This window comes from Ammodytes marinus (genome assembly GCF_949987685.1).
Source record: "Ammodytes marinus genome assembly, chromosome: 6".
Taxonomy (NCBI): Eukaryota; Metazoa; Chordata; class Actinopteri; order Uranoscopiformes; family Ammodytidae; genus Ammodytes; species Ammodytes marinus.
The window spans coordinates 6,210,914-6,231,014 of record NC_137235.1 but is presented as its reverse complement, the minus strand read 5'-3'; the positions used below and the strand labels follow the sequence as shown (position 1 = coordinate 6,231,014).

Sequence of the window (20,101 nt, the reverse complement as noted above, 5' to 3'; positions counted from 1 at the left end):
AGAGAAGAGGAGTGCAGAGCCGCAGTGATGTATTATATGGGATGCACTGGTGGAGCACGGAGAGAGGAGAGCCACTTCTATCTATCTGTTCCCTGTGTGTGTGTGTGTGTGTGTGTGTGTGTGTGTGTGTGTGTGTGTGTGTGTGTGTGTGTGTGTGTGTGTGTGTGTGTGTGTGTGTGTGTGTGTGTGTGTGTGTGTGTGTGTGTGTGTGTGTGTGCGCGTTTGTACGTGTGTGTGTGCGTGTGTCTGCCTCTCCCAGTCGCACGAACATCTGCGAATGTAGAGGACTGTTCTCTCTCTCTGAGAATGTTGTTTTGGTCACTCTCATTCTCACCGGACCGTTTCCACACGCACACACACACACACACACACCCTCCCCAAAAAACACTTGACTTCTGAAAATAACCAGGGTTTAACTCTCACATATTCATCTTTTATCTGCACGCACAGTATTTCTTGGCCCTATGTATGGGGACAGGATAAAAAGAAAATCTCTGTCGGTGCATCAGTCTTTTATACATTCACGGCATGGTTCTTTCGAGAGCTTTATGGTGGGTGTGTTTTTTGTCTCCGAAAGCACATTTTTTCAGACTCATTTTTTTACCCTTTAAATCTTTTATGTTTTTGTGTTATTTTATCGCTTGACATTGTTATTTTTTCTCCTTCCATCTCACATTTTGTCATCATATCTAACAACACCAAAGCATTAATAATGTATGAAATAATGTCTTTTGTTGTGTTCTTGTGTGTGTGTGTTCCGGGGGAGGAAGAGGGGAATTCTGTGCTTGTCAGTAATATATTTACACTGTTTGCATTCCAGGAGGAGTCTGAGCTAAACACTGTAAATTGAGGATGAGTGTTGAGCCAACTGTGGCTTTGAGAAATGTTGAAAAAATAAATAAAATGGGTTTAAATATTGGTTATAAGAGGCATACTGGCCTTCCTCAGTTTCCAAGCTCGACACCTGTTCTGCAGTGATTGTGACCCCAACACATAAGACATACTTCACAATGTACCGATCTCTCTAGAACAGAAAAAAACAGTAACCACTTACTGTAGAGTGTGTCAATAAATTTGCTTTCTAACCAACCATTGGTGCAATTGCACAACCTAGATGATTCTACAGTGTGTGTTCCAAATGGAGTTGTGTGTGTGTGTGTGTGTGTGTGTGTGTACACTGCACACTCTCTATCATTACTCAGACTAGACTCTTAGGCCATCACGGGAAAATGTGAAGTCCTGTAGACTTAACCTCCGGGATGTTTTATGTATTCTCTCACAAATCTTCTCTGCACTGTGCGCTGAAACTTTAGTGGAGGTGGATTGGAGTGTGAGCTCTTTTGAAAATAGCAGATCTATGTAAGCTTGTATATTGTAATATTTTTTTTTTTGCTAATTTTATTTATTTATTCACCCCCCTCTCTTTTCCAGCCAGTAACGTGGGCAGTCACCGTCGGCAGATCTCAGACCTGCTGGATCAGAGCATTCAGATCAGCTCGCAGTGTTTCATCATCACCGCAGACAACCGCTTCATTCTGCTGTGCGGCTTTTGGGACAAGAGCTTCCGGGTTTACTCCACTGACTCGGGTACTGTTTAATCATAATACACTTTCCCCCTTTAGCCTACATTATTTGCAATATATACCACATCATATCCTAATCATTTGTCATTAGCCTACACCTAGATTCACACATCAAAAGAAGACAACCATTTTGCAAAACATATGTCTATGTATAATTTGGATAAATCATACTTAAAGTCTTTACATTTTCTCCAACACTAAAATCTTGACATCCGGTCTTTGCTGTAATGTTTTTATGTTAAGGACAGAAAACAAAATGCAATTCTTGAACAGGTCGTTTAAATACAGCCTTGACTTTTCTTGATGTATCCTCGGCTTGTAAAGTAGAAACACACTTCACTTTTAGCTTGAAACAGAATCAATTCCCCTTCATCTCTGTGCATAATGGCATGAAGCCCATTCGCTACATTAGGATGTGCTTTTATCAAAATGTAATGCTCGCTCTTAATATCTTTTCAACTAAAATCATCGCCCGGAAATTCCCTGAGCACATTGATACTGTCCAAAGGATGAACTCTTTCTTGTTTAGACACTGTGTGAGCTTCCTTCTTTTACTCTTGAGCCAAAATGTCAACTCTGAACATAAGATGCCTCCCAAGAAAAGAAGCAGATTGCCATGAAATGTGATCAACACATGCATGCTATTTAAAGGGATAACGTTCCTTAATGATAATAAACCCCATGGCCTTTCCTCTAGCACCATCCACAGGACGAACATTTCATTTTTAGCCCCACTATCAGTAAAGCTACAATATCATTTCATCAAAAACTAACACATTGTGGAGTGCATTGGACATTCAAGCCACTATTAAATAGTAGGGCTCTTTATTTTCTCCTCTTATTTTTTCGCCAGTTCAAGCCATGTGTTCATTCAACAATCCATCATCGGTGCCTAATATCCCTGGATTCCTGGATTCAGCTGCAACACTTAAATGCATCATTTCGTTGCGATATCTTCAATCTTAGCAAACATCTGTTTTCAGGTTCCAAGCCTTGAAGTTGTTGTTTTGATAAAGTAGAGTTCAGCGTGATTTCTTCTAAGTTCCCGTAATTGAAAAAAGGGGAAGGAAAAATCTACTGCATCGTTGATGTTTACCTCAGTTTACCCTTTCATATTTTGAAATACTGTTTATCTTAATGTAGAACTAAATTGAATCTAACGCACACTCCTCCACAGTGGCATTGCATATGACTGAATACAAAGGCTTATAGTTGCATTCACACATGCAATGCAGACATTTTCACACACACACACACACACACACACACACACACACACACACACACACACACACACACACACACACTGATACAAATGCCATCAGGTCAGGGGTCCTAAATGAATCTGTCTAAAGCTTCATCTCTGCACCCTGTTTCTCAACTCCTCTTCCCCAGCCCCATTCAGAAGCCTACACACATCTATACAACAGACCACCAATTGAATTTTCTGCAGGCCAGGCCCTCCTTGTCTTTAATAGAGGGAGGGAGGGAAGGAGGGATGGCTGCATAGAGATAGCTCTATTGTGCGACTGCCACGGAGGTGCGCGACTGGAACGTGAACACAGTTACATCGCACACGCTCAACAGCTGCCACCCAGGGTCCCCAAAGCCCCCAGGTTAAACAACTGAGGGATTTTATCAATTACAAAGACCTGATTGGTACACGTGCAACAAAACACACACCCTCATACGCCTGCGTGAACACACACACATCCAATTTAATTTTGTGCGAGTGTGTGTGTGTTCACCGCAAGTTGCATGGTAGCCATTATTGCTGCCGGCATCATCACTTATTTTCAATGTTTATAAAGATGTCAAACATTTTCCATCTTTGATGTCTCTGTTTTTCTTTGGAAGTTTTAGTCAGTGACCCCGCCCCTGGTTTAATAACAAGCCCCCTCATCTTTTTTACTGACTTAACAGCGTAATTATCCCACAGACAGTGATTTTTGACACCCGGGCAGAAAATGTCATGTGTTGCAAACTATCCACTGTTTGACTGCAGAGGTCACTGTGAGGAGCGTAATGAGTATTAGACAGCTAGACAGTGGAGCTGTGGTCTGGAAATCTGACAGCAATTAGCCCTCTTTATATATACACCGTGGAGCGCACTGCATGGGCACACACACACAAACACACACAATCACACGCACACATACACACACAAACACACGCGCGCGCGCGCACACACACACACACACACACACACACACACACACAGTTGGAACAAATATTTATCCTTGTCCAGGAATTAGTAGGCGCTTGATCTTTTGTGGATCTTGTATAATTACCAACCAAGCAGACAGATGATCAACTAACACACAGTGGGGAGGTCCAGAGAACTATATAATAGCCATAAGTCCATACTAAATTTGTTTCAAAAGTACAACACGAAATCGCATATTAAAACCATTTCTTCTATTGTTAAAATGTTTATTTTAATATATATTTTTTATATGCATCATTCCTTTCTTATTTACAGATCAATGTATACTGATTCCTAACAACTAGTATGTGTATATTTGTGTGCTTTCTTAGGCAAACTGACTCAGATAGTGTTTGGGCACCGTGACGTGGTGACGTGCCTGGCCCGCTCCGAGTCGTACATCGGAGGAGACTGCTACGTGCTGTCAGGCTCCAGAGATGCCACCCTGCTGCTGTGGTACTGGAACGGCAAGCTCAACAGCATCGGAGAGACCCCAGGCAGTGAGTACACAGGCACACACACACACACACACACACACATACACTGGTATTTTCTGAGTGCTCACTCTCCCAGACAGTTGTGATTTACGGCCTCCCTCTGTAAAGTAACAACTAGTTTCGTCTGACCAGTCCAGGCCTCCTGCATACAGATTGGATTTCGCGGCACCGTTGCACCAGAAACAGCTTTTTCGATAATGTGCTAGAGATTGTGTGTGAGTTCCTGTGATAGTTTCAGAATGTGTGTGTGTGTGTGTGTGTGTGTGTGTGTGTGTGTGTGTGTGTGTGTGTGTGTGTGTGTGTGTGTGTGTGTGTGTGTGTGTGTGTGTGTGTGTGTGTGTGTGTGTGTGTGTGTGTGTGTGTGTGTGTGTGTGTGTGTGTGTGTGTGTGTGTGTGTGTCTTTAATGTGAGGGGAAAGTGAGCTCCACTTAGAGACGTTAAATGTGATGTTGGGGGTCGTCGGCCGGCACATGAAAGTTCACCACCATCCGAGGGCCACGGGGTCACGCTGGTCGATAAAAGTGAAAAATGTCATGGGGGCCTCTCCCCTTAACGTTACTATAACATATGGCATTAGCCCATGATCAAAGCAATGCACACACATTGCTCAGGCCCAAGCCTCCTCGGTGCTAATTTGGTCAGCTTAGATTGGCGTACATGTTGTTAAGTGATCCATTACAAATGGGCTGAAATTTATGACAAATTGCGATTTGGTTAATAGGCCACATTGGTTTTTGATTTCGGGGGGGACAGAGCGTAGATGATTGTTTGTCACTTGCTTCATAAAAAAATAATGTTGGATGTTGGAATCCAGAATTATTTTTACTTCAAGGGATGTCCAATTTTTTTTATAAAGGAAATAGGAATACTCTCTGAGTTGGAAAAACTGGATATGCCACATAGAATTTACATTATTTACACATTTTGCAAATCCGTATGTGAAAACAATGCATGCTGCAAGGTTACACAAGTGTTTAGTTTCACTGACACAAACAATGCCATATGCATGGCCTTACATATTTCTAGCAGAACATAGAATATATTTAGATTTGTGTGTATGTTCCGATGCCCTGTCCATGCTCGTGTGTGTGTGTCAGTCCTAACCTCAGTCGTCTTGGTGCAGTTACCGCGCTGTAGCTAGAGGAGCAGACAAAGCAGTCGTCATCCCCGAGCCCCTCACCACCACAATGTGATGCTCCATTGCCCCAGACCGCACCAGACTCTGCCGCACACACACACACACACACACACACACACACACACACACACACACACACACACACACACACTAACATGTACTCACAAAATTCCGACAGACAGACATTTCTTTATTCCTCTTCCAAAAAACAAAATACTCTCATGCTAAATGACATACACACACATGCACACATACACACACACACACGCACACACACACACACGCACACACACACACACACACACACACACACACACACACACATTCCTGTTCATGCATAATGCCCCTTGAACATCCCTCACACTTCATAAGCCTGACACAAATGTCTGTGAATGGCTCATATGCACATGTACACATTGACCTATACACACTTGGTTCCCGATGCAGACACGTCTCTTGGCAACGGCAGCGATTCCACAGACAGCGCTGCCATCTGCTGGTCCCAGAGGGGCAAACCAGTTCAATGAGGCATTTATTTAATATTGTAGACTTGAATATTATTTTGCTGTGAAATCAGCATGATGTTTGAGATTAACTCGAATTTAGTTATCTTGTGCAAATAGTTCTAATACATAGAACATTTTGATATTGTACACAGAACAACCTGTTTAAATATATCTATCTGTTTTTATTCATCATCAAGAAGTTTAGCTTGCAACAACACTACATTTAGAATAAGAACGGGAAGAAATGTGGCTAATTCACCAACTTTGAACAGGGTCAAAAATGGAACAAACGCACGCACACACACACACACACACACACACACACACACACACACACACACACACACACGGTTAGATAGGTGATACCCTCCTCAGTGTCCCGGCTTTGGTCATATACAGGTTTCAGATCATAATCAGATGTGGCGCTAATTCAAACCAAATGGCAGGTAGAGGCTCAAAAAGGTTAACTGATACACCAATATATCAGCTTTATTGATCTTCTCGGAGCAAAATCCTCCAAAACATCATGCTTTAATCCACCGGCATGTCGACCATACGTCTGCTTTAAGTGACTATGGGGATGTGAGCCTGTTAACTGGGTGAAATATAGATCGTCTAGGCAACCAACCCAGTGTGTGACCGTAATGTAGGCGGCCTATACGTATTTGCAAATTGGACAATAGGGAGTTTAAACTGTTGTTAAACTATATAAAGTCAGCTGTTGGTACAAATGTATTGGGTATTTTTCTTGTGTGTTTGTCTGTTTATTATAATTTCTACATTTGAAAGAATTCTTAGACTCATTTTCTAGATGGAAACCCTTCTGTAATATTCCTTTTACTGAATGTATGGATTAGTTTTATTGTTTCTAAACTCTGCTGACCTTGTCTTTACACGCAGGTACAGGTTAGCTTGTCCCCTCGTTTACTTTTTTTTACAAGCGGGTTCAGCTAGCAGTGAGGTCTGTATAGTCTTTGTGCTAAATCGAATTAGGGTTTAACAGTAGCTGTGGCTCTTTGGGGGGAAAACCATCCCTCTTATTAGTGAACCCTGTGTTCGCTTTTATGCCATATAATTGAGTTAGGGAGAGAAACTGCCTGGACAAACTGTGAACCATTTGGCCAGGTCAGCAAGAAACGGCACTTGAAACTACTACAATATATTATAAAAAGTGATACAAAAGTATATCATTGTATTTACTGTTAGAAATGAGCTGTATTGGACACAGTTTAACTCTAATCGCATTGAGCTCTCGAGCAATTTAAGATTTATACCCAACATTTTGGGAGAAATAGTGTTTCTATTTAAAAATGAATTACGGTATGTAGTCATACTGTCGTTTACTTGTCGTCCTTTTTATGGCTGAACTTCACCTGTGACAGCACAGAAGATGGGCTCGTTAAAGACCCTTATGAACTCCACACTCTAGTTCATAGGCTGCCACACCGCTGGACACTATTATACACACACACGCGCATGCATGCACACACGCACGCACACACACACATGCACACGCACACACACATGCACACACACCCACACACGCACACACGCATGCACGCACACACACACATACACACACACACTTGGCTCAGCTGTCTTCCAGCACAGCACTTTAACACGATGACCAAATGTTCCATCTACAATTGTTTAAAAAAGAGTATATACTAATGCAGCAAAGTCCAAACTCCATACAAGTGTGCATAAGCTTGAGAGACAGGGAAGACAGACGGGGAAGTATAAAGCGATTTTGTTTTGTCGCTCGGCCTGACAGCTCAAAGCAAAACAAAATCACACAAACTTCATGAGTTGGACCATAACTTACTCTCTCACTCCCCCTGGCTCTCTCTCTCACTCCCCCTGGCTCTCTCTCTCTCTCTCTCTCTCTCTCTCTGTCGGCAGTGCACACACATCTGGATCCAGTGAAGGCAGTTAGGGGGAGAGGGTTTTAAAACTGTGCAGAGGTGGAGAGTGACAAGTGCTAGAGAGGGAGAGTGGATGAGGGGAGAAAAAGATAAAACTCATTTCCTTTTTCTTTTTTTGCTGAAAGAAATAACCTTTTCTCATGAATTGTTTTTGATTCCAAACACAATTCGTATGCTTGGTCTTTTTAACAATTTGAATTGCCTTCCATTTTCTATTGCTAAAGTTATTCTATTAGTCATCATTGAGTGGTGCTGTAATTCTTTTTTTACATATATATAATTTGCGCCCTCTAGTGATAAAACGTGATAATACATTGTTTGTGAGGCCGTTCTGTGGAATATACAAACCTTTTTATGTGTGTTTTCCCAGCAGAGTTTACCACACCTCGGGCCATCTTAACAGGCCATGACTATGAAGTGACGTGTGCGAGTGTGTGTGCTGAGCTGGGTCTAGTCATCAGCGGCTGCAAAGGTGAGACTGTCATTTTGTCTTCATTAATATGTCCAGAATATACACTACATTTATTTATACTTGGCAACCAAAGACACCGACTAAAATCACCTGATTTAGAATTCAGCTTTCTTTAAATTCAATGTGGTCTTATGTCCAGAGGGTCCTTGTCTGATCCATTCCATGAATGGGGACCTGCTGCGGACCCTGGAGGGCCCGGAGCGCTGCCTGAGGCCCCGGCTCATCCAGTCCTCCACTGAGGGGAACTGTATGATCTACTACGACAAGGGACAGTTCTGTCTCTTCAGCGTCAACGGCAAACTGCTGGGACACATGGAGGTGGAAGACAGCATCAAGGTGAGGGGAATGTCCTCAGGGCACAGGCCGCATGCAAATGTGCACTTTAACATGTGTGTCTGTAACCGGGTCTGTACCTCATCAGTGTTATAAAAGAAAAAGTCCAGTTGATGATTAAAGGCTTTCTTAAGGTCTGAGATGTGAGTAAGGTAAAGGGGGCCGGAATGCCTCTGAGCTACACCGTGGCTCCACATCTCTTCCATTCCCTTTCACACGCTCCACACCAGAGGAAATGCTCCTTTTGATCCACCGCTCTGTTGTCAGGTCAAATTGCGTCGGCACGGCGGCTGGTAAGAAGCATTCCGGAGGGGGGAGTGGTCAGCTCTGGACACCAGCGTCATTAACTACCCTCGGGCCACGGGACGACACATTCCCCCGTTTCCCACATTTCCTCCCTGGTGGTTAGAAGTGACACAAGATAGCGGCTACTGCCTTTGGTTCCCCGACCCTTTGTTTCCGCTCTGGCCTGGGAAATGTAAGCTAGCTCTTGACAGACGGCTGCACGCCTGTTTCCTATTAAGAAAGCCTCTGGTTTGCCCAGGCTTTGCTTTGCTGCTGCTAACCTGCCAACCAGGGCTCGCTCCCACACAAAAGCTTTAAATATAACTTTGTAGAAGATGTTATTAAAGAGCACACGCAGACAAATGTTGACTGATTGTATTAACATCACTAGTAAGGAAGTTGCGAGTGTGCCAGTTTGTGGGTTGTGCAATATTTTTTTTAGTCTTCTTTTTAGTTCTGTACTTTTCCCAGAATTCCTTGCAAAGCGGTGAAGTTGTGACTTAGGGGAACAGTGTGGGCCACTGCCGTGCCGGCCCTGTCAGCTCTCTCCTCGGCTGTGTTGGAAATTCCAGCCCCGTCAGATGGCATTAGGAAAATCTTAACATCTTGAAGCAAGGCTGTGAGAGTAGTCTGAATATACCCCCCTCCCCTTTAGCTCCACCCCCCCATGGTCTGAGACTGCAACAGTATTTAGTGCACTCATGTACATACCAGAATCAATCTTTCTCAGCCCCTCGGAGCCTCGCCGCGCGCTATGACTCCAGGATAAATAAGTGTTTGTCCTGGCCTGCAGCATCCACTTAGAGCCGGAGCGAAAAAGGCTGAGAATGTTTGCACTGTGAATTTATAAGGGTCTGGAGTCAGAGGTTAGATGACAGGCTAACAGTCGGCATCCTAGGCTAATAGCAGAATCGAGTGACAGCAGCCATACTGAAAGGATTACAGTGCTTTAAGTACTAGTATAACTCAGGCACTGTAACCACTCCAGACGCTTTTTCACTGCCTTCGTCTGTGTAACGGGGATTAACAGCACCATAAATTAAACTTTTTTCTTCTTCTTCTTTTTTTTACCTTCCCCAGACTCATAATCCACCCACCATTCCCCCCTAAAAATGAAGTAGGAAATCTGGGCATAAAAAGTGCATGTGCTTCTGCTGGAGTCATTTTTTTAAGTCATCCGAGCCCGGGTAGCCATCTTAGCTCCCACAGAGCCATGCGGCCATCTTGTTTGACCGCCCAGTGGCAAAGGGACTGATTTATAATGTCTGTCTGGAGCCTCCTACCTGGCCGGGCTGACATGTCTGCCAGCTCTCCTGCCTCCTGCTGGGCTGCAGTAAGGTCATGGACTCCCTTGGTACATACTCAGGCACATTAATATAAAACAGTAACTGGTAAATAGTTCTATTTTACTGTTATTGTGTAGTATGCACCGCAGTCTGCGTCTGCAGATTATTGCGCAGAAACAACTAGCATCGAGCTGCTGATTCTATGAATTCCAATCAAATTTAAAGCTTCGTAGCTTTCAATATTTTTCCATTAACAATGAGCAGTATTAAAGGTACAGTATGTAAAAAGAATTGCCGTGTTTCAGAACAGAAAATGGAATATAATATTCATTAGTATAGTGTACTAATGTATAATTGCTTGAAAAAAAAGTTTTTGTTTTATTACCTTAGAATGTGCCTTTTATATAGGAAAGGAAGCAGCCATGTTGCACCACCATGTTTCTACAGTAGGACATATGGACAAACTTAACAGCCTTTACGCTTTTTTATATCTTGTGGGTTTTCACTGGAAATGCACCTCATTGGAAAATGAAGCATAATTACTACAGAATAAATAACTAACTAACTACATCTTCTCCTCATCACTTGATATTGTGGAAAGACTTGAGGCAGTGGTGGATAAGGCCATCTTCAGTAAATTGTAAATTCTCCAAACAGGAGAAATTAGCAAGGGAGCATTGCAATCTAGAATCTCACCACTAGATTACACACTGTTCCTTTAAATGACTGCGCGTGGCGTAGAAGAGGTTGCTTGTGATGATAAGATAGTAATGTGTCAGTGTTGTTACAATGTTGCTCTAAATTTCCCAGTTTTTCCTTGCCAGGTATAATAAATCTCAGTTCTTTTTCCCACGTACTCGTTTTCACTGTACAGCTCAGTCGTAGCGCATTGATAATGATTTGCTGAAATGAGCGTGTGTCTTTATCGTTGCTGTCAGATTAACTCTGAATGTTGATACACAGGACAATTACTGCGCACACACAGAGCCGACCCACAGCACACAAGTCAAACCAGCGCTGCACTCAGTCATGCACCATTCCCAGCCATGTTGGACCGTAATCTAACGTGGCAATTGGGGCTGCATTGATCCTTCGAGGCGTCCCGCCAGTTGCATCATTGTGTGTGTGTGTGTGTGTGTGTGTGTGTGTGTGTGTGTGTGTGTGTGTGTGTGTGTGTGTGTGTGTGTGTGTGTGTGTGTGTGTGTGTGTGTGTGTGTGTGTGTGTGTGTGTGTGTGTGTGTGTGTGTGTGTGTGTGTGTGTGTGTGTGTGTGTGTGTGTGTGTGTGTGTGTGTGTGTGTGTGTGTGTGTGTGTGTGACCCTTTTGTATGTGCCTGTCAGTTTGGTGCCCATCTTAGGTGCGCGACTGCGTGATGAGAATTAGAAACGGAGCTCATTGAAATAGGACATTCCACAAAGTTTATTTTTATTTTATTTATACAAAAAAATCATGGACTTAATTGTAGGCCGCACACTCGCTCCTGAAGGGTTATTTATGTTTTCCTTACCAAGTCAAGTTTCCTGAAAATGACTTGTTTCCAAACTTTCAGAACTGAAGTTTGAGTTTCATTTTTCCATCTAATATGATCCTGATTCAACACACATGCTGCTGGAAGAGAAGATTGAAGTGTCTCTTGCCGAACGGCCGTAAAAAAAAAAAAAAAGCGAACGCAGCTGAGAGGAGACGGGGCTCGAACTTCGCTCTGTCATAAAAACCCACAAAAGAGAAAAGCTCTAAATTAGTGTCATTTTGCTGCTTTTTAAGAAACTCACATTCTGCCTCGTCATTTCATCGGCTTTACGCTCCCCCCTCTCGCTGATTGATGCTCCTGACTTTGCTTTTGCTTTCGGGGCCTCCGCTATGCACTGCGCCCCATAATAGACTCCAACACATGACCTGATTTGTGTACGTCTGGATTCCCGCGGGGCCCATCCAGCTGTTACAGTTTGCAGGGGAAAAGCAGATGAGACGAGTAAATCTCCTCTCTCTCCTCACGGTGGGGAGCCATCTTTGTAGCAAGTCAGGCTCTGTGTAGAGAAAGCCCCTACGGACGGCCGGCGCTGACCTGGGATCTTTAGCTCGGATCACATGACCTCGCAGTATGAGCTTTTACTCTTGACATAAAAGATAAACTGCTCCCAGATCTCCCCAGTCCTATTCCAGAGACTATTTATGCATGTGCTTCCAGGTTGAATAGCTTTGCAGCAAGGATTTTTTTTTTAAAGCTTTGAAGGACAGCAATGAATAACCTGAGTGAGCTCATGTTGTACAGTAAGGTTTACCATTAGAAAACTATACCAAATCTGACTTAAAGCTATAGTGCCTAACTTTTTTTTTAAATGTAATGACGGTTACAATCAAGCCATTGCCAAACGAGTTGACACAAAGTTGATTAAGCCTATCTGCTCCACAAAACTCTCTCTGTATTTCTCAATAGGGCAGCGTTTACAAACTGGTGTCACCCCCTGACACTGGCGCAAGAGCTCAGAAAATCCCAAGAAGTGCTTAAGAAATGTTTCAGTTGTTGATTCTACTGCTAAGAAAAAATCTAGATGTACAGCATAAGGGAAAACTTAACTCATGTAGATGTCCCAACGGTGTTGTTGTAATTTATCAGAATTCCTCGTGGGGGCGACACAAGAGACACATTATAGCTTTAATATTGTACACAGCTGTTGAAAAACTCCCCCAAAAAACACAAAATAGTGTAGAGAAGAACAGATTGTGAAGCTCATGATGAGGTTAATAATGAACTCTTTCTCTGTGTGTCTCTGCCAGGCCATGCAGCTGAGTCGTGACGGCCAGTATCTGCTGACAGGAGGAGACGGAGGTGTAGTGTCTGTCTGGCAGGTCCACAACCTCAAACAGCTTTTCACCTACCCGGGCTGTGACGCAGGGATACGCTCTATGGCCATGTCCCACGACCAACGGTAAGACACACACAAACATTAAAAAAAAAGTATAAACCTACAACCTGTTTCTTTGAGGTTGATATTTGTGTTGAGCGCACAAAATCTGATAGCAAAAATTATGTTTTAATATTCTGATGTGAATCTCTTGTGTGTTAAAGAATTTTGACTGCACCACTTCATGCTTATAGGCTGACATTTACCATACTTAATACAACATTTATTTATATGAATTACTTTTTGTCAGTGACTAAAAATACCTTTGAATGCTTACAACCACTGTTGAAATAAGTGAAATAAGCAGTTAAAGTCCAGCATTGAATTTGTAGATGATCATTAAAGGTGTATTTACATGTCAGCCACTTGTTAGTGTGTAGCTCTTTGAGCTTAAGCAGGTTGTAAATACTTTATACTGTTGCTTAGTTTACTCTATGACAGCACATTGTAACTCTTAAATCTTCAAAGTAACTAAAGAGAGAAAATTGTATTTAACCTTTATATTCAGTTAATCTCATCTCATTCTCAAAGAAGACCTGGTCAATATACTGTATGTACTTTAATTATTCAAGTACAATCATTTGGGTCAGTTGAACTAAATGTACTTAGTTTGTTTTCCTCCACTCCCCACAACTTTGTGTTCAATCACATTACAGTTAGCTTTTCATAGGTTACTTTTCCTACTCATCCGCCCCACAATGCATTGCGTCTTTTCTAACGACACAGAAGTTTTTTTTTTTTATTCTTCATTTCTTCTGTATACTTCAGTCAGAGTAAACGGTACGATCGCACACAGAATCGATTGTTAAGTAGACAGTATGTAGTACATGTTGAGTATGTAGGGGAGGACGTTAGTATGGCTTTTCGAACACAGCCACAAACCAAACCTGACCATGTTCCCTCCTATTTCTTTCTCAGGTGCATCATAACGGGCATGGCTTCTGGCAGCATCGTCCTCTTCTACATCGACTTCAACAGATGGCACCATGAGTACCAGACCAGGTACTGAGGCCGACCACAGCAGCAAGTCGGACACTGACCAAGATCCAAACTCTTTCAAGTGTGAACTCTTTATCAAAAGACACTGTTCTGTCTATATCCTGAAATCCTGAATGTATCTCAATGAAAGAAGATCTGTCCTGTTATAGTGAAAAAAAAAATACTATTTTTAAAAAAGGGCATTGCTATATTTTGTAGATCAGATAGAGAATTTTTCATATAAATCATAGGGGTTGGGGGTTATGTTACTGTACGGTTAAAAACAGATCTATTTTTAGCTGTGATAGTCTATTTTCATCTCCTCCGGACAAGAGAAGCAGGAATTGTGGGGAGCTAGTGAGAACATTTTCTCTTGACTTAAAAAAAATCCAAATATTTGTGTAATTTAGGCTGATTGATTGCTTTCGTTTTTTTTTCTTTCTTTGTAGGTGTGTGTATGTGGGTAATAATTATTGAACTATCATTCACTTGCTCTTTTTTTTTGCCATTTTAGCACCACAAGAATAAATAATAGATGTATTGACTAGATGGATAAACAAAGAGGGAATTCAAACTTGTATTTACATATATAAATATCTATATATTCGGTTTAAATGTATTCCCCCCCCCCCCCCCCCACCCATATTTAAATTTTTTCCATTCCCTCTGACCTCTGTGCTTGCAAAGAGATTGAGTTTTCTGTGCATGGCTCACTACTCGTATAAAACATATCAATGCAGACCGATCGCATTATCATTTAATACATAAAACCTCCAGTGATGTTAAAGAGGAGCTTTATGTAGAGGATAATGTCTGGAAAAACCATGTCAATGATTTTGCTCCTTTTACTTCCCCCCCCCAAAATGACTGAATAAGGTGAATTTTGTTTAATTTTTTTCTAAAACAAGGAGTCTTCATTAATGTCTTTATTGGATTTTTTTTCTTTAAAATCACTAATATAAAATCAATTCATATCATACTTAATGCCCAAGCCAGCTTAGCATCTTTAATGTCCTCTTTGAGTCCCGTCTCCCTCCAAAGCAACTAATAAGCAAAGTGAGATGTGCAATGAAAGGAAGGACATTTACTATATATATTTCTTCTTTTCTTTCCTTACAACAGTTTCTAAACAAGATGAGTGATTATGTTAAGATGTGATTCAGCACTAAAATGGCGACGAGACTTTGTTCCTCGGTGAAAATAAACGTCCACTTGTATCTTTTTTCGATTTTGAGGAAAACATTCCTTTAAGGTTTGTGCTTTGACGTGGTTTGAATCTTCAGTAACATGAGAACTGCTGTAATGCATCAACCAATTTTTATTTTTTTTGCAATCATTTTGGAGTGTTGTGTGTGCTGAGTTCTGACAATAAAATGGAATTTTATAACTTGAATTGTCCTTTGGGTATAAGTGTATTTTTCCACCAAGACCGTGTAGCACCCTCTAGTGGTCAACATGAAGTCACACACAAATAACAAAATCATTTGAAGTCTTTATTGCATTTTTCATTTTGCTGTACTGCCATTTCAAAACAGTAGCACATTAAAAGCAGCCTCTCTATGCTTCATAAAAACAGTTCATCCAGTTTGACACTTGTGATATTCCTGTTTTCAAACTGTCTTTTCATACAAATTTCCCTTTACAAACTGCTTATGAAAATCGACTTTTACTACATATTGGTGAGAGGCATTTGAATGACATTATGTACCAACTTGACTTTGTGTTATGTGTGAGGGGTTGTTGTCTCATAAGGAAGTGTGGAAAAGTAGTATGCATGCTGCTGAAATGCCTGAAGAGGGTAAAGCAGAGTAAGACCTACTAACACCATATGGGGGAAAATGCTGTGGAGTTTTAAAATGGCTACAAAACAAAAACAAATCACTTGGAACTTATATTTCGGATGCACAATTAGAAGCCCCATTTTTTTCAAGCTGGTTTTCATGAAGGCATCACTAAGCTACAAGCTGTAAGCTAGTGGTCAGGCACAAACCCGTCACCTTGACAACACATTCATTCATATAAATCCAACAGATCAATAAACCATCGCCTGAATATTTTTGAAGGAATTTTCATGCAACCCTTTGCATTTGGGAATATAATCTGGTGTGTGTACTTTTTCTATAGAGCTATAGTCGTAACAGAAAACCATTCAGTTTCTGACCAATTATTTAGAAACAAAGTTGGTTTCATGTCTGTTGGATCTATTTTCTTCACAAGTGCACAGCAGTTATGACTGATTGGCCAAACTGCTGTGAGATACACAGGCAAAAACAAACCTTCAAGTTTCAGGTGGACAACTAAGGTTCTTCACACTATGTACAATGTTCACATCAAATATATACATACAAACTGCATGTGAATCAATGTGTCCGCATGTGTTTCAGTTACAGTGGGTGCACAAAATAATATGCGACCAAATTGAATCATGCGTCGCAAAGATACAGATACACCAGACGCTTGTTTTGCAGTATGTGGACATGCAAAGAGTATTACTTGCCAATGTTTTTTGAGATGTGTTTCCAGGTTATATCTTATCATTTTCATAGATACCCTGACAAATATTGATGTATATTCTGGCTGCAACAGAAATCTCATGACATCTCAAATCTCTTCAAATGAAGCCAAAGCTTTTTGCACGGCTAAAAACAGCGGGTCAGTGGTTCCCAGCCTGGGGGTTTGTGCTCACAGGTTTGGATAGGAAAGCAAAAAGACACATTCTGGTTACACAACATTTCTATTTATTATTTTTAAAATGTTTATTTTGTTTTGCTTCTTCATTAAAATTATTGTATATCTTCAGGCCCTCAAAGTAATATATATTAAGCTTTTTAAATATTTGATTGAAATGGCCACTAAGCAAAACAAATATGCATTTTTACAACGAAAGCATCCCAAGTAGACAGTGTATTTTTTGAGGGGTAACAAACTGAACAGGTTGGGGACCACTGCACCAAAAGTTTTTGTTTGTAATTTGGATGAACATAACCAGCTTTTACTGGCACACAAATGCACAGAATCTCCAATGAGAGCTGAGGCTGTTTTCATTTCCTTAAACAATATTGGCTACTGGTGTTACCTTATATTTTGTCAACCCACTGTACTTGTGTATAGTAAGACTAGGGATAATAATAGGAATCCTAAATTCAACAGTACATTTGCAGGTTACTATCAGGATGGCTGTGGTCAGAGAAAAAAAACTGATGGTGGTTATAGTTAGATTACAGTACAGGTAACGAAGCTAGCAACTTCAGATGTTTGATATGCTGAAATACTTGTAGTATGTACAAACTGGCTCTTTGCTAAAGCAGTTCTCAATAGTGTGTGTGTAATGAATAACTATTTACAAAAGAGCCACAGTCAGTCAAGTGGGATAATAAATAAAAGAGAATTCACATTAACATGATATACTAATTCATGACTTTCCAAAGACAAAACACTCAGTAGAATAGCCACATATTCACTTCATTCCCTTTCTCCACACCCCCATTAATAAATACAAACACATATACAATCCACAAACTCTTAGAAAATGTCTGGTATTCTCCGTCTCTCTTAAAATGAGTGGGATGAGAATGAGAAAAATATATGGACACAGCAGTCACTGGCTCAGTTTACAGCTACTGGGAACGCCTGAGATGAAGTTTTAGCCTCATCATGATTTTTTTATATATACATGTAAAGCGATGGAGTGACATTTAAAGGTCACATATTATGCTCTTTTTCAGGTTCAAATTCATAATATTGGTTTCTACTAGAAAGTGTGTTCATGGTGTAGTGTCCAAAAAACCCTTTATATGGTCTCACAATGCCATTGCTAAATCTCATCCATTCAGCCACTGTCTGAAACGCTCCGTTTCAGACAGCTTCCAAAAAAGCCCAGTATGTTCTGATTGGGGATCTGGGGTTGTGCTTATCACAGGTGGAAGTAGTGCTAAGTTAGGTTGGTTATGAGAGGCTGTGGCTTAACACCTTATGACATCATAAGGGGAGATACATCTTTCAGAAAGTGCTGGAAGAAGAGAGAGGGTTGTTTTTTTCTCTGGACACACCAGGGACCCATATTCATGTTTAAAAACCATGAAAAAGTGCATTTAGCATAATAAGTGACCTTTAAAATTCCTCCACATGAAGAGGATTGGGAGATGGAGGGCTAGCGGGAGAGGGCGGGGTGATGGATCTGGGAGGTGTAGAAGGAGGAGAGGGAAACAGGGTCGGGGGGACCGGAGAAGGCTCTTGTCTGGTCGGAGAGAGAGGGAAGAACACAGCGGGTTTGACAGGCGATACCGGGGAGGGGGACGCTTGTTTTGAGGGGGAAGAACACTTGGTAGGAGAGGAGTTAGTGGCTTTTTTGGTGGGAGAACAAGGGGACAGGTAAGCTGGTTTGGTGGGAGAGGAGGGTGATGTTTTTATTATTTCGGGAGGGGGAGGTAAATATGGTGCAGAGGATAAATGAAGCGGACTTACAGGAGCAAGGGGAGGAAGTTCACCACTGTCTAATTGGGAATAAGAGCAGGGAGCGTTACAGGTGGATGTAGGCCCAAACACCATGGTCCCTGTGCTCTCGGCTGCCTGGGGAAGAGCAGTCTTGGTGTGGGAGGGTGACGGCAGCGTGGTCGGTTTTGGTTCTTTAGCGAGGGGTGATGATTGTTGGGTTGGGGAAGCTGGTGCTGGCTTTGTAGGCGAGGCTGGTGGTTTGACTGGAAGGGGAGGCGGGACTTTAGTTCCAGCAGGCGATGGTGGACATTGCCCACTTTGGGGTCCCGGACGAGGACGGGTGGAGAGCTTGAGGGGCTCCTTATCTAGAGCTGTGATCTGGCAAAACAGAGAAAAAACGGACAGATAATTAGATTTATGCTTACCTACCTCTGAAGTTCTAATAACTAGGAACAGAGAAAGAAAGAGATATTGTGGGTCGTTCTACACTGAATTCGGAGAACCTTTGTAATTTAGTGTTAAATTAATAATCCTTATGTGTTTTAGAAGAATATAGTGCAGTCTACAATAATTTACTCCTGACCAACATTATTATTATAATTTTTTTTCTATGAATGAACAACACACATGATGGAACAAGCCAATGAAAATGGACACAATAACGGAAAAGGTGATTGAACAAAAGGACAGAATGCTTCACACAGTGACACTCAACCCAAGAGAAGGCAAATCTGACCAGCAGTGAGATGTTGCGTGAAGAGAAAAGGGCAAATGAGAAAAGTAAACTTGTGCTATTGTAAAGTGAAGTAAATGTTTACTACGAATTGGTAAAGGTGCAGTGTGCAAAGGGAATTGGTGTTTTTCAGAATAGTTTGGGAGAAATGGAATATGATATTCCTATGTAGGTTTTTTATCAGTGTAAAATCGCCTAAAGAGTGTTTTATTTCAACATAGGAGCAGGTGCGCCGCCATGTTGCATCGCCATGTTTCTACAGTAGCACAGAAGAGACCAACTTAAAGGCCTTACTTTTTATATATAGTGGGTGCCCAACATAAATGCACCTTTTGGAAGACAATGAAGAAGTACTAAAGAATAAATAACTAAATACATCTTCACCTCATCACTTGATATTGTGTAAAGAGTAAGACCTGAGGCAGTGGGTGGGTGATGCAATCTTTAGTTACTAGCTTCTTGTCAAAGTAGTTTTGCAATTTAGAATCTCACCACTAGATGGTGCCAAAACACTGCGTTATTACACACTGCACCTTTCAGCAGATGCATGCACGCTGCTTTTAGTCTTGATGTATTCTCTCTATGGGACACAAAAACTAGTAAATGTCGTTGACGTTCCCCATTTGCCCTCATGCTGAGCGTCAGCAGCAGATGACGGTAGCGTAGCGTTAAGTGTTAGTACATACCGCTGCCTTGGAGCTAAATCAGAGGGACGTAATGCAGGGAGAGGGGGAGAAGCAAAAAGGGACAGAGACTAGTCTTACTCACAGCTTTCACAAAATAAAGTTAACACAACAAGCATGACGGCAGGTGGACAGTT

General features: G+C 41.6%; 2 protein-coding genes across 4 annotated transcripts in view; one reads left to right on the top strand and one right to left on the bottom strand.

Annotated features, from left to right (window-relative positions):
- The window catches only part of lrba (LPS-responsive vesicle trafficking, beach and anchor containing), a 191,588-nt gene extending 176,092 nt beyond the window's left edge, over positions 1-15,496 (top strand). For 2 of the 3 annotated variants that reach the window (XM_080029557.1, XM_080029556.1), the window contains exons 51-56: positions 1,432-1,587; positions 4,122-4,289; positions 8,226-8,327; positions 8,467-8,663; positions 13,009-13,160; positions 14,055-15,496. In XM_080029557.1, coding sequence (XP_079885683.1) covers positions 1,432-1,587; positions 4,122-4,289; positions 8,226-8,327; positions 8,467-8,663; positions 13,009-13,160; positions 14,055-14,145 — 866 coding nt within the window. In that variant the 3' untranslated portion in view covers positions 14,146-15,496. The remainder of the gene's footprint in view (positions 1-1,431; positions 1,588-4,121; positions 4,290-8,225; positions 8,328-8,466; positions 8,664-13,008; positions 13,161-14,054) is intronic. The other variant, XM_080029558.1, reaches the window with a different exon arrangement.
- Positions 15,497-16,003: 507 nt separating this feature from the next.
- dclk2a (doublecortin-like kinase 2a) overlaps positions 16,004-20,101 on the bottom strand; it is a 41,423-nt gene continuing 37,325 nt past the window's right edge. Inside the window, exon 17 of the mRNA XM_080030189.1 lies at positions 16,004-18,926. Within this exon, the coding sequence (XP_079886315.1) occupies positions 18,225-18,926 (702 nt within the window). The 3' untranslated portion in view covers positions 16,004-18,224. The remainder of the gene's footprint in view (positions 18,927-20,101) is intronic.